Source organism: Colobus angolensis, unplaced genomic scaffold (genome assembly GCF_000951035.1).
Source record: "Colobus angolensis palliatus isolate OR3802 unplaced genomic scaffold, Cang.pa_1.0 Scaffold39, whole genome shotgun sequence".
Classification (NCBI taxonomy): Eukaryota; Metazoa; Chordata; class Mammalia; order Primates; family Cercopithecidae; genus Colobus; species Colobus angolensis.
In genome coordinates, this window is record NW_012117265.1 from 530,204 (window position 1) to 544,994 (window position 14,791).

The 14,791-nt window shown below is 52.2% G+C and overlaps 1 protein-coding gene across 2 annotated transcripts in view; it reads left to right on the forward strand.

The window, feature by feature from the left end:
* Window positions 1–14,791, forward strand: part of MAN2B1 (mannosidase, alpha, class 2B, member 1) — a 27,673-nt gene that overhangs the window by 8,704 nt on the left and 4,178 nt on the right. The window contains exons 4-16 of one of the 2 annotated variants that reach the window (XM_011954733.1): window positions 320–513; window positions 1,473–1,605; window positions 1,847–1,992; window positions 4,053–4,169; window positions 7,125–7,207; window positions 7,291–7,411; window positions 7,499–7,577; window positions 8,077–8,186; window positions 8,581–8,688; window positions 8,947–9,063; window positions 9,915–10,100; window positions 13,296–13,393; window positions 13,486–13,603. In XM_011954733.1, coding sequence (XP_011810123.1) covers window positions 320–513; window positions 1,473–1,605; window positions 1,847–1,992; window positions 4,053–4,169; window positions 7,125–7,207; window positions 7,291–7,411; window positions 7,499–7,577; window positions 8,077–8,186; window positions 8,581–8,688; window positions 8,947–9,063; window positions 9,915–10,100; window positions 13,296–13,393; window positions 13,486–13,603 — 1,610 coding nt within the window. The remainder of the gene's footprint in view (window positions 1–319; window positions 514–1,472; window positions 1,606–1,846; window positions 1,993–4,052; window positions 4,170–7,124; window positions 7,208–7,290; window positions 7,412–7,498; window positions 7,578–8,076; window positions 8,187–8,580; window positions 8,689–8,946; window positions 9,064–9,914; window positions 10,101–13,295; window positions 13,394–13,485; window positions 13,604–14,791) is intronic. The other variant, XM_011954734.1, reaches the window with a different exon arrangement.

Sequence of the window (14,791 nt, forward strand, 5' to 3'; positions counted from 1 at the left end):
CAGGATGGTTTCGATCTCCTGACCTCGTGATCCGCCCGCCTCGGCCTCCCAAAGTGCCGGGATTACAGGTGTGAGCCACCACGCCCAGCCGAGAACTCTTATACATCCCACAAGGCCCCATCTGCCATGCATCCTCTGGGAAGCCTGCCATGCAGGGGGGCCTCTTTCCTTTATCTGGGAACTATGGCCTGGGGGCGACCCCTCTTCTCCTTCCGCCAGAAATGAGTACACAGGCAGGCTTTCACATTCCCAGTATCACCCACCCTAGTCCCACTCCTGTCTGTGACCACTGACCCTGACCTTGCCTGTCCTGGCACAGGGCGCCTGGAGTTCGCCAACGGTGGCTGGGTGATGAACGATGAGGCAGCCACCCACTACGGTGCCATCGTGGACCAGATGACACTCGGGCTGCGCTTTCTGGAAGACACATTTGGCAGTGACGGGCGACCCCGTGTGGCCTGGCACATTGACCCCTTCGGCCACTCTCGGGAGCAGGCCTCGCTGTTTGCGCAGGTGCGACCCGGGACCTCTCTTGGGCCCACCTCTTCACTCACTCTGGCTCCTCCCTCGCCCACTCAAACCCCGCCCTCTCCCTGCAATCTCACAAGGACCAGGCCCAGGCCTGTTGAAGCCCTGCCCCTTGAGTGAGCCGTAAGGCCAGTGACTTTTGAGCTCTGGCCTCGGCCGGCTATGCCCAGCCCCAGGCAGACCCAGCTCCGGCTGACTCCACCCCCTCCCCTAATAGGCCCCCCTTCGTGTTCTGGCCCCACCCACTAGCTAGGATCATGGCTCCTCCCTAAACTGGGTGGCGAGTGGATGCCTAGCCTGCCTTAAAAACAGCTTCATTACCTGTGCTCAGACCCCATCCATCCTCAGGTTGTGGAAGGGGGAACCTCATTCCTGGAGTCAGGCCTGCTCTGAGCTTTGACAGCGCTGGGGAGGTGAACCTGGGTTCTGATGTTGGACCCGCCCTCTCCCTGCTAGCCCAGGGTGGTGAGTTCTGAAACTTCCCCAGGCTTGGAAATAAGCTGGAGGCCGCTCTGTTTCAGCCCTACGTTTTTTTGTTTTTTTTGTTTTGTTTGATATAGGGTCTTGCTCTGTCATCCCTGCTGGAATGCAGTGGTGCAATCCTAGCTCACTGTAGCCTCAATCTCTGGATTCAAGCGATTCTCCTGTCTCAGCCTCCCTAGTAGATGAGGCTACAAGAGCGCACCACCACGCCTCGCTAATTTTTAAGTTTTTTGTAGAGATAGTCTGTCTGTGTTGTGCAGGCTGGTCTCAAAAACTCCTGGGTATAAGTGATCCTCCTGCTTTGGCCTCCCAGAAGGCTGGGATCACAGGCAAGAGCCATCACACCGACCTAGCTCTGCTTTTTAACCTGTGCTCTGACCTGCCCCTCCCAAGCAGAGGGGAGTTTGGTGGTGAGAGGGCTGGGCGCTAATTCACACTGCCTTTTCCTCCCCCATCCCCAGATGGGCTTTGACGGCTTCTTCTTCGGGCGCCTTGATTATCAAGATAAGTGGGTACGGATGCAGAAGCTAGAGATGGAGCAGGTGTGGCGGGCCAGTGCCAGCCTGAAGCCCCCGACTGCGGACCTCTTCACTGGTGAGGGGGCTTGGTGAGGGCAGGGCCAGCTATGGTGCCACACACTCAGAAGAGCCCTGGGCTTGATATCTGCTCTGCTGTCACTGTCCTGGAATTTCTATATTCTGGGAACAAAGTCTCTGCATTTCCTTTTGCACTGGGATGCAAATTCTGAAGCCCTTCCTGGGTGGGACATGGCAGGCTTTGAAACCAGGGCAGGTCTGGGTGATGGGCCACCTCTTGAACCTGGTGTGACCTGCAGGTGTGCTTCCCAATGGTTACAACCCACCAATGAATCTGTGCTGGGATGTGCTGTGTGTCGATCAGCCAGTGGTAGAGGACCCCCGCAGCCCCGAGTACAACGCCAAGGAGCTGGTCGATTACTTCCTAAATGTGGCCACTGCCCAGGTAACCTTGGTGTCCAGAACCTTCGAGTCCAGTATATACAAAGCAATGAGCCCTTCCCATGGTATAGGCATCCCCCTAACACGTTATCTTTATTTTTAATTTTTTTGAGACAGAGTCTTACTCTGTCTCAAGGAGTGCAGTGGAGTGATCTCGGCTCACTGCAACCTCCGCCTCCTGGGTTCAAACAAGCACATCCAGCTAATTTTTGTATTTTTGCACTGGGGTCTCATCATGTTGGCCAGACTGGTCTTGAACTCCTGACCTCAAGTGATCCACCTGCCTTGGCCTCCCAAAGTGCTGGGATTACATGCGTGAGCCACCGCACCTGGCCTCTATTTTTAACATTTTTATTTATTTATTATTTATTATATTTTTTTGAGACAAAGTCTCGCTCTTGTCACCCAGGCTGGAGTGCAGTGGCCGGATCTCAGCTCACTGCAAGCTCCGCCTCCCAGGTTTACGCCATTCTCCTGCCTCAGCCTCCCGAGTAGCTGGGACTACAGGCGCCCGCCACCTCGCCCAGCTAGTTTTTTGTATTTTTTAGTAGAGACGGGGTTTCACCATGTTAGCCAGGATGGTCTCGATCTTCTGACCTCGTGATCCGCCCGTCTCGGCCTCCCAAAGTGCTGGGATTACAGGCTTGAGCCACCGTGCCCGGCCAACGAGACAGGGTTTCGTCATGTTGGCCAGGCTGGTCTTGAACTCCTGACTTCAGGTGATCTGCCTGCCTCAGCCTCCCAAAGTGCTGGGATTATAGGCGTGAGCCACTGTGCCCAATCTATTTTTAACATTTTTATTGAGAATTCCTTTTTTATTTTTTTGAGACTCACTCTGTCGCCCAGGCTGGAGTGTAGTGGCACAATCTTAGCTCACTGCAACCTCCACCTACTGGGTTCAAGCGATTCTCCTGCCTCAGCCTCCCAAGCAGTTGGGATTACAGGTGCCCACCACCACGCCCGGCTAAGTTTTATGTCTTTTTAGTAGAAAGAGGGTTTCACCATATTGGCCAGGCTGGTCTCAAACTTCTAACCTTGTGATCCACCAGCCTCAGCCTCCCAAAGTTCTAGAATTACAGGCATGAGCCACCGCGCCCAGCCTTTAACACTTTTTTAAGTCAAAAAAAATATTTTTTCACGAAGACAACATCTTAACCATGTGGCCCAGGCTGGTCTCAAACTCCTGAGCTCAAGTGATCCTCCTGCCTTGGCCTCCCAAAGTGCTAGGATTATTGGTGTGAGCCACCATGCCTGGTATAACACGGTCTCCTAAAAAATTTTTTTTCCCTTTTTTAAAAAATTGATGGCCAGGTGCAGTGGCTCATGCCTGTAATCCCAGCACTTTGGGAGGCTGAGATGGGCAGATCATCTGGTCAGGAGTTCGAGACCAGCCTAGCCAACATGACGAAACCCTGTCTCCACTAAAAATACAAAAATTAGCCGGGTGTGGTGGTGGACGCCTGTAATCCCAGCTACTTGGGAGGCTGAGGCAAGAGAGTCGCTTGAACCTGGGAGGTGGAGGTTGCAGTGAGCCAAGATCACGTCACTGCACTCTAGCTTGGGCAGCAGAGTGAAACTCTGTCTCAAAAAAAAAGAAAACAAATTGTTTCAGATTAATTTTTTTTTTTCTTGAGACAGGATATTGCTATGTGGCCCAGATTGGTCTTAAATTCCTAGACTCAAGCGATCCTTCTGCCTCAGTCTCCTGAGTAGCTGGGATTACAAGTGTGAGCCCCTGTAATTATGTTCTCATGCCCCTTGGAGGAAGATGCTATTCTATTCACTATCACCATGCCCCCTCCTGGATTTATGTGCATTCCTCATTAGAAGAGATAGCATAGGCTGGGCAAGAGATAACATGGCATGGTGCCTGGATACCCTCTTCTAGGTAGTGGGTCCAAGAGAGCTGCTCAACAACCGGTGGCTACTTTTATTTGTGTCCCCACGCATCCACCCATGCCTGTATGTGCACCCAACATCATTGACCCTATATACATCAAAACACAGCTATACACAGGGATGGCCCAGGATCCTCTGGCCTCAGGACTCCCCTCTTGCCTGCAGGGCCGGCATTATCGCACCAACCACATTGTGATGACCATGGGCTCGGACTTCCAATATGAGAATGCCAACATGTGGTTCAAGAACCTTGACAAGCTCATCCGGCTGGTAAACGCGCAGGTCAGTGTGCCTACCCTGTGGTACCCTTGTGCACATGTGCACTTGCATCTGGGGGCCTTGTGTCATGTGCATAGCTCTCAGTGCTCTCTTTGTTTTCTATTGTTCTATTGTCATCTATAACAAATGACCACACCCTTAGCAGCTCAAAACAACGGAAATACATTGTTTTTCTGTAGGTAAGAAGTTCAGCGTGAGGCTGGGCGCGTTGGCTCACGCCTGTAATCCTAGCACTTTGGGAGGCCAAGCCAGGTGGATCACGAGGTCAAGAGTTTGAGACCAGCCTGACCAACATGGTGAAACCCTGTCTCTACTAAAAATACAAAAATTAGCCGGCTGTGATGGTGCATGCATGTAATCCCAGCTACTCGGGAGCCTGAGGCAGGGGAATCGCTTGAATCCGGGAGGCGGATGTTGCAGTGAGCCGAGATCGCACCCCTGCACTCCAGCCTGGGCCACAGAGAAAGACTCTGTCTCAAAAAAAAAAAAAAAAAAAATTCCAGCCTGAGTCTCACCAGGCTATAATCAAGGTGTTGGCAAGGCCGTGTTCTTTCTGCAGTCTCTAGGAGAGAATATAATTTCCTTGCTTTTTCCAACATCTAGAAGTTGCCCACATTCAAAGTCTCTTCTTGGCTCCATCTTCAAAGCCAGCCACATAGCATCTTTCTGACCCTGTTTCTGTAATCACATCCCTTTCTCTCATTCTCACCTCTTCTGCCTCCCTCGTCCACATTTTAATTTATTTATTTATTCAGAGACGGAGTCTTGCTCTGTCGCCCAGGCTGGAGTGCAGTGGCACGCTCTCAGCTCGCTGCAACCTCTGCCTCCCGGGTTCAAGTGATTCTTCTGCCTCAGCCTCCCAAGTAGCCTCAGCCTCCCAAGTAGCTGACTACAGTCACGTGCCACCACTCACAGCTAATTTTTGTATTTTTAGTAGACAGGGTTTCACCATGTTGGCCAGGACGGTCTCGATCTCTTGACCTTGTGATCCACCCCACTCGGCCTCCCAAGGTGCTGGGATTACAGATTTGAGTCACTGTGTGGCCTAATTTCCCTACTTTAAGTTTAGCTGATGAACAACCTCAATTACATCTGCAACCTTAATTCCCCTTTTGCCATGTAATCTAACGTCGTAATAGGTTTTGGGGATCAAGACGTGGACACTTTTGGGCAGTTATCATTTTACCCAATACAGATGTGTTAGTGTTTTGCACTAAGTGGCCTGTGGCTGTGGCTGTGTGCACAGTCACTCTCATCAGCAGAGAAACTTGTCTCCCCTTTCCCATCTCAGGCACCCCTTCCCATCAATCTTGTCCTCACTGCAGTGCAATCTCCATCCCCACCTTCCACTCGCTCCCTGCACTGCTATTTCACCAAAACAGCTCTTTTATATCATTTATTTTTATTTATTTTTTCTTTTTAAACTTTTATTTATTTATTTATTTATTGAGCCAGAGTCTTGCTTTGTCACCCAGGCTGGAGTGCAGTGGCACAATCTTGGCTCACTGCAACTTCTGCCTCCTGGGTTCTAGCAATTCTCCTACCTCAGCCTCCCAAGTAGTTGGGACTAAAGGCATGTGCCACCAACCCTGACTGATTTTTATATTTTTAATAGACGCAGGGTTTCACTGTGTTGGCCAGGTTGGTCTCAAACTCCTGTCCTCAAGTGATCTGCCCACCTCAGTCTCCCAAAGTGCTGGGATTGTAATCTGAGGTGGGCGGATCACTTGAGGACAGGAGTTCGAGACCAGCCTGGCCAACATGGTGAAACTTTGTCTGTACTAAAAATATGACAAATTAGCTGGGCGTGGTGGCACTTATCTGTAAGACCAGCTACTCGGCAGGCTGAAGCAGGAGAATTGCTGGAACCTGGGAGGCAGAGGTTGCAGTGAGCTGAGATCGTGCCACTGCACTCCAGCCTGGGCGACAGAGTGAGGCTCAGTCTCAAAAAAAAAAAAAAAAAGAAGCTTATTGAGTACCTACTGTATACATTGGGGACACAGCACGTGCAAAACAAACATCCTTTTCCTCATATAGGTCACTTTCTTCTTCCTCCACCTCGCTCAGGTGAAAGTGCACCTCCATTCATTATAAAAATTGTGTCTAGGCCAGGCATAGTGGTTCACGCCTGTAATCCCAGCACTTTGGGAGGCTGAGGCGGGTGGATCACGAAGTCAGGAGATCGAGACCATCCTGGCTAACACGGTGAAACCCCGTCTCTACTAAAAAACACAAAAAATTAGCCGGGCATGGTGGCGGGTGCCTGTAGTCCCAGCTACTCAGGAGTTGAGGCTAGAGAATGGTGTGAACCTGGGAGGTGGAGCTTGCAGTAAGCCTAGATCGGGCCACTGCACTCCAGCCTGGGTGACAGAGCCAGACTCCGTCTCAAAAAAAAAATAAAAATAAAAATAAAATAAAAAATAAAAAAAATAAAAAATAAAAAATGAAATCCTTTTAAAAAAGGCTAGTGGTCGGCCGGGCGTGGTGGCTCAAGCCTGTAATCCCAGCACTTTGGGAGGCCGAGGCGGGCGGATCACAAGGTCTTGAGATCGAGACCATCCTGGCTAACACGGTGAAACCCCGTCTCTACTAAAAAGTACAAAAAATTAGCGGGGCGAGATGGCGGGCGCCTGTAGTCCCAGCTACTCGGGAGGCTGAGGCAGGAGAATGGCGTGAACCCGGGAGGCGGAGCTTGCAGTGAGCTGAGATCCGGCCACTGCACTCTAGCTTGGGCGACAGAGCGAGACTCCGTCTCAAAAAAAAAAAAAAAAAAAGGCTAGTGGTCATGTTTGACTTCAGCCAAAATTCATTTTCACATCCGACCATTGGCTTGCACGCCAAATGTGTATTTAGAGAAACTGAACCTACGGGATGCATGAATGTGCACACATGTGTGGAAGTGTGGGTCCCCGCGAGGTGCGGACTCCCGAGGGCTCACTCCATCGCCTCCCCCAGCAGCAGGCAAAAGGAAGCAGTGTCCATGTTCTCTACTCCACCCCCGCTTGTTACCTCTGGGAGCTGAACAAGGCCAACCTCACCTGGTATTTGGGGAAACTGGGGAGCTTGGGGGGGTTGGCATGCCCCGTGGGTCATGACCCTGCCCTCAATGCCCCTGCCGCTGTAGGTCAGTTAAACATGACGACTTCTTCCCTTACGCGGATGGCCCCCACCAGTTCTGGACTGGTTACTTTTCCAGTCGGCCGGCCCTCAAACGCTACGAGCGCCTCAGCTACAACTTCTTGCAGGTGGGTAGGAGCCGGGCTAGAGGAGGCATGCAGCCCCGAGGCCCGACCTGGGCGCCCCAACATACCAACATACCCCTCTGCCTTCAGGTGTGCAACCAGCTGGAGGCACTGGTGGGCCTGGCGGCCAACGTGGGACCCTATGGCTCAGGAGACAGTGCACCTCTCAGTAAGCATCTGGCCCAAGAGAGGAAGAGGTTTGCGGCTGAAGCTGGAAACCACCCCTAGGCCGCCCCTCTCGAGTTCCTTCTTCCTTTTTTTTTTTTGAGATGGAGTTTCGCTCTGTCGCCCAGGCTGGGGTGCAGTGGCGTGATCTTGGCTCACTGCAAGCCCCGCCTCCCGGGTTCACACCATTCTCCTGGCTCAGCCTCCCGAGCAGCTGGGATTACAAGTGCCCACCACCACGCCCGGCTAATTTTTTGTATTTTCAGTAGAGATGGGGTTTCACCGTGTTAGCCAGGATGGTCGTGATCTCCTGACCTCGTGATCTGCCCACCTCTGCCTCCCAAAGTGCTGGGATTACAGGCGTGAGCCACGGCGCCCGGCCGTCCTCGAGTTCCTTCTTAAAGCCTCTAAGAACCCTGCCCACCAGCACCTGACCTTTTGCTTCCCCTTGGAGTCTGAGCTGAGTCCCACAGAACCTCACTGGACTCATTGTCTATGAGCAGATAAGGCGATGGCCGTGCTCCAGCATCACGACGCCGTCAGCGGCACCTCCCGCCAGCACGTGGCCGACGACTACGCGCGCCAGCTTGCTGCAGGCTGGGGGTCTTGCGAGGTGCGCAGGGCGGGATTTGGGAGACATGGGGGTGGAGACAGGACGGGGCGGGGCCGGGGCCTGGGAAAGAAGGGACAGGGACAGGTGTGACGTGTAATCGAGAGGTGTGGCGGGCTACAAGAGCTTGTGGGGGCGGGGCTTGTAGGAGGCAGGGAAAGATTCAGTAACGGGGCGGGGCCTTGGAGGGGAAAAGGAGGCGGGGCGTGGGCAAGAGGAGGCCGAGACAGCTATGGGGCATAGTCAAGGGCAGCAGGGCTGGGCTACAAGGGCTTGTGGGGCGAGTCTTGAGGGAGGCGGGACAGAGACCGGAACGGGGCGGGGCCTGAGAGGAGAGGGAAGGAGTCAGATAGGCCAGGCGTCCAGAACCCACTGGTCCATTCGTGCTCTTCCGCAGGTTCTCCTGAGCAACGCGTTGGCGCGGCTCAGAGGCTTCAAAGATCACTTAACCTTCTGCCGACAGCTAAACATCAGCATCTGCCCGCTCAGCCAGACGGCGGCGCGCGTGAGTCGGGACGGGAGGGGTGGATCTCGGGCAGATGGGCTTTAGAGGAGGTAGTTGGAAAATGTTTTTGGAGGACTATACTGGAGTGAAATTACGTGGGCTGCGACGCTGGGTCAGGACAGAGACCAACGCATCTCGAGGGGGCTTGGCCTGATGGGCCGTGACCGCACCAGGACCACCCAGGGGCGTTTCTGTGCAAAGAGGGTGGGTTTGGAGAAGACCGGCTGTGACCCGTGCCCTCTCTGACCGCCCCCCCAGTTCCAGGTCATCGTTTATAATCCCCTGGGGCGGAAGGTGAATTGGATGGTACGGCTGCCGGTCAGCGAAGGCGTTTTCGTTGTGAAGGACCCCAATGGCAGGACAGTGCCCAGCGATGTGAGCCCAGACAAGGAATATTCCCCCGCTGGAACCCCTCCCACATGGGCATTTCCTCATCGCCCTCATGGATACCCCCTGCCTCCATGAATACCTCCCACTCATGCATATCTCTTCCCTGCTCTTGTATCTTCTCCCTCTGCCCCTTAATATCAGTCTCTCCTTGGGAACATCTGCCTCCTGTGAGTGGTCCTCCCTTTTTTTTTTTTTGAGACAGAGTCTCGCTCTGTCACCCAGGCCGGAGTGCAGTGGCACGATCTCGTCTCACTTCAGCCTCCGACTCCCGGATTCAAGTGATTGTCATGCCTCAGCCTCCCGAGTAGCTGGGATTACAGGCATTCGCCACCACGCCCGGCTAATTTTTGTATTTTTAGTAGAGACAAGGTTTCACCATGTTGGTCAGGGTGGTCTCAAACTCCTGACCTCATGATCTACTCACCTCGGCCTCCCAAAGTGCTGGGATTACAGGCATGAGCCACCGTGCCTGGCTGGTCCCCCATTTTAATACCCCGCTCCCCCAGGAAAATGTATTGCTGTTTATGGACATCTCCTTCATTCCAGAAAACGTCCTCCCCCAAACGTCTTCCTCTCCTGAGAACCTGCCTCAAGGATTTCTTCCCCTACTTCCTCCTTCACTCCATAGTCTCTCTGCCCTCCCAGTGGGTTTTTTTCCACCTGGTGAATCTTCTCTGCAATCATTTCCTTGGAATCTGACTGTCCCCCCACCACCACACACCTCCATTTCCTTTCCCTATCTCAGGACTCTTTTCCTTCCTTGAGTTTGTTGTCTCCATGCATGTATGGCTTTCCGTGGGTACTCTTGACTCAGTTTCTCTCCTCCTTTATCCGAGGTGGTGATATATCCCAGCTCAGACAGTCAGGTGCACCCTCCAGAGCTGCTGTTCTCAGCCTCACTGCCCGCCCTGGGCTTCAGCACCTATTCAGTAGCCCAGGTGCCTCGCTGGAAGCCCCAGGCCCACGCACCCCAGCCCATCCCCAGGAGATCCTGGTCCCCTGCTTTAACCATCGAAAATGAGGTGAGACCCCATTTCAATCCCCTTTCCTGCTCCTGTGACAAATTTGAAGTGTCATGGTAAGCTGTGTGGACTCTGGGTCAGCAGGTTCCTAGGCTCATGACCTCCTGTCACCACTCCAATCATTGTGTGTCCTTGAGCAAGTGACCTTTGTCGGAGCCTCAGTATCCTTTCCTGGGATTGTTATGAGGACCCAGTGTGATCATGGGTGACACTTGACAGATAGGTCAGAGCTGGTGGCAGGTGGCGGTTTGCAGTTTTGGTGGGCACGTTTCAGGGAATGTGTTCCTGATAAAGGTGACATTTAAGATATGACCTGAGGGAAGGAGTCATGTGGCTATTTGGAGGAAGAGAGATCCGGGTGGGGAGAGAATAACAGGCACAAAAGCCCTCAGGCACGAGAGTGTGCAGAATTCCAGGAGCCACAAGGAACCCAGTGTGGCTGAAGCAGGGTGAACGGGTGACAGGTCAGACCTTGAGGGCCTTGAAGACCAAAAGGAAGACTTTGGCTTTTGCCAGTCATTGTTGCTCGTGTGTCTAAGCCTAACTCTTTGGGAGGCTGAAGCAGGAGGATCACTTGAGCCCAGGAGTTGTCCCAGCTAATTTGGAGACCCAGATGGGAGGTTTGAGCTGGGGAGTTCGAGGTTGCAGTGAGCTGTGACTGTCCCACTGTACTCCATCCTGGCAACAGAGCGAAACCCTGTCTGTAAAGAATAATAATAAAATAGGCCGGGCATGGTGGCTTATACTTGTAATTCTAGCACCGTGGGAGGCCAAGGTGAGTGGATCTACTGAGCTCAGGAGTTCGAGACCAGCTTGGGCAACATGGTGAAACCCACTCTCTACAAAAAATACAAAAAATTAGCTGGGCGTGGTGGTAATGTCTGTAATCCCAGCCACTTGGAGGCTAAGGAAGGAGGATTGCTTGAGCCCAGGAGGCAGAGGTTGCAGTGAGCCGAGATCATGCCACTGCACTCCAGCCTGGGTGACAAAGTGAGACCCTGTCTCAAAAAATAAAATAAAAGAAGTTTTGTAGTTGGACTGTTCATGTTAGGAAGAAAACATCTTTTTTATATTTTTATTAAAATGAAAGAAAAGAGGCCGGGCGCAGTGGCTCACGCCTGTAATCCCCAACACTTTGGGAGGCCGAGGCGGGTGGATCATGAGGTCAGGAGATCGAGACCATCCTGGCGAACACGGTGAAACCCTGTCTCTACTAAAAATACAAAAAGATTAGCTGGGCGTGGTGGCGGGCGCCTGTAGTCCCAGCTACTCGGGAAGCTGAGGCAGGAAAATGTCGTGAACCCGAGAGACGGAGCTTGCAGTGAGCCGAGATCGCGCCACTGTACTCCACAGCTTGGGCGACAGAGCCAGACCCCGTCTGAAAAAAGAAAAAAGGAAAGAAAAGAAGTTAAAACATTCCCACAGGCCTCTAAAAGTCTTGTGAGTTCTGGCATTGTGGTTCACACATCAGATGCCCAAGCTGGCCCTGGTCTGCAGCAGAGGAGGGCTTTGATGGGACTTAGGGTATCACAGGTGTGCTCTGGCTGTTGTGGGGAACAGATTGTAGGCAGCCAGTGTGGAAGTGCAGGGACCTGGAAGGGGTTGACTGCACTAGCCCTGGAAGGCCACGGGGGTGGTAAGAGGTGGTGAGATTGAAAATAAGGTTGGGGTGGGCATGGTGGCTCATGCCCGTAATCCCAAGACTTTGGGAGGCTGAGGTGGGCAGGTTAGCTGAGGTCAGGAGTTTGAGACCAGCCTGGCCAACATAGTGAAACCTTGTCTCTACCAAAAATACAAAAATTAGCTGGGCATGGTGGTATATGTTTGTAGTCCCAGCTACTCTGGAGGGAGAGGCAGGAGAATCGCTTGAACCCAGGAGGGGGAGGTTGCAGTGAGCCGAGATCATGCCACTGCACTCCAGCCTCGGGGACAGAGCAAGACTCCGTCTCAAAAACAAACAAAAAAGAGAAAATCAGGTTGAATGGCTGGGTATGGTGGGCTGCTTGAGCCCAGGACTTGGAGACTAGCCCCAGGCAACATAGTGGGACCCCATCTCTAGAAAACAAATTTAATTTAATTTTTTTTTAATTTAGTAGAGATGGAGTTTCACCGTGTTGGCCAGGCTGGTATCAAACTCCTGACCTCAGGTTATCCACCCAACTCAGTCTCCCAAAGTTCTGGGATTACAGGAGTGAGCCACTGTGCTTGGCCCTAAAAAAAATTTTAAATTGAAAAAAAATGGGGCCGGCACGTTGGCTCATGCCTGTGATCCCAGCACCTTAGGAGGCTGAGGTAGGTGTATCACGAGGTCAGGAGTTCAAGACCAACCTGGCGAATATGGTGAAACCCCGTCTCTAGTAAAAATACAAAAATTAGCCAGGCATGGTGGCATGTGCCTGTAGTCCCAGCTATTCAGGAGGCTGAAGCAGGAGAATTGCTTGAACCCAGGAAGCAGAGGTTGCAGTGTGCCAAGATCACACCATTGCACTCCAGCCTGGGCGATAGAGCAAGACTCAGTCTCAAAACAAAACAAAACAAAACAAAACCCAGGCCGGGTGCAGTGGCTTACGCCTGTAATCCCAGCCTTTTGGGAGACCAAGGCGGATGGATTACCTGAGGTCAGAAGTTCGAGACCAGCCTGACCAACATTGCGAAACCCCGTCTCTACCAAAAATACAAAAATTAGCCAGGCGTGGTGGCGTGCGCCTGTAATCCCAGCCACCCAGGAGGGTGAGGCAGGAGAATTGCTGGAACCCAGGGGGCAGAGGCTGTAGTGAGCTGAGATTGCGCCACTGCACTCCAGCCTGGGCGACAGAGCAAGTCTCTGTCTTAAAAAAAAAAAAAAATTCCAGCTGGGTGTGGTGGCTTATGCCTGTAATCCTAGTACTTTGGGAGGCCGAGGCGGGCAGATCACTTGAGGTCAGGGGTTCGAGACCAGCCTGGCCAACATAGTGAAACCCATTCTCTACTAAAAATCCAAAAATTAGCCAGGCAGGGTGGCGGGCGCCTCAGAGAACGAGAATCACTTGAACCTGGGAGGTGGAAGTTGCAGTGAGCCAAGATTGCACCACTGTATTCTAGCCTGGGCGAGAGAGTGAGACTCAGTCTCAAAAAAAAACAAAAAACAAACAAAAAAAACACACACATACACAAACACACACACACAAACCCATCTGTGGACCCTTTTCTGCCCAGCACATCCGGGCAACGTTTGATCCTGACACAGGGCTGTTGATGGAGATTATGAACATGAATCAGCAACTCCTACTGCCTGTTCGCCAGACCTTCTTCTGGTAAGGGAAGATCACCAGGCCTGAGTGGGGGGTGGTGATGCTCTGCATGGAACTAGGGCCCCTTACCTGACTCTCACCTGCCCCAACCCCAGGTACAACGCCAGTATAGGTGACAACGAAAGTGACCAGGCCTCAGGTGCCTACATCTTCAGACCCAACCAACAGAAACCACTGCCTGTGAGCCGCTGGGCTCAGATCCGCCTGGTGAAGGTCAGGGACTAGGAATGATGAGTGGGCAGTTGGGAATGGGGGAGTTATGGAGCCCAGGAGGGTGGTGGGCCATGTGTAGCGTGAGGGTAGGGGAGGATTTACTTTTCCTTCAGATCAGCGGGCTAAGACCCACAGATCAGCGGGGGGAATATTTGACGGTCCTCCCATAGAGTTGATATTCATGGCTGGTTGTATGAGAGTCTCCCCGTAGGACACATACAAAGCCATTCTCATCCACTGTGGACATTTACATACTTAGTTTTGGAAATTGGGGGTGGGGCATTCCCAATTGGCCTGTGAATCAGGAGAGCCAAATATCACTGCTTGAAGAATTCACCAAAGTCTGTAGTAAGAGGAGCTTATATCTGGAGTGGGTATTTGAGAGTCCACCCTTGGATTGATTGGGTTTGCGTGAGTCTCAGGGTGAATGCTTGTGGGTGCATCTGGCTAGGGACAGGGGTTTCCCAGGGCCTCTCATTGATGTTTGACTTTCATAGATGGCAAAACTCACATTTGTTCACATTCAAGAGCCTCGAATTTCATGTGAGTCCCTTTTAGATGAATGTCTGCGTATCTGGGTCACTGTATTATGATACAGTTGTGCCTGTTCTAACAGAGTTACCCAAATTAACTGGGACTAGAATAAGATAGAAGATACTTTTCTTCTAACAAACAGTCTAGCTGTTAGTCCAGAGAAGGTGGGGTAGTTCCATAATCAACCAGGACTTCCTCTTCTATCTCATCGCTCTGCTTCTCCCGTATTCAGTTTCCACCTCATGGTCCAAGATGGCTGCTAAAGCTCCAACCGCCACATCTGTATTTGAGTCAGTAGCAGAGGGACAGGGGCAAGGAACATTGTTGACACCACTTGGATCACTTTCTATGGGGCAAACTGTGGTCACTCAGCTACTGATAGCCTCAGGGAAGACTGGACAATGTAGTCGTTATCCTAGGTAGCCATGTGCCACGCTAGAATCCTATTCTGTGGGGCAATGGTGAACAGGAGGCATTTATGCCACACTCAAGAGTGATGTGGCAAGCCAGGTGCAGTGGCTCATGCCTGTAATCCCAGCACATTGGGAGACTGAAGCAGGAGGATCGCTTGAGCACAGGAGTTCAAGACCAGGTGGGAGCATTTGCTGATCAGGTGCCTACATAGTGATGCCCTGTCTCAAAAAAAGAAAAAAA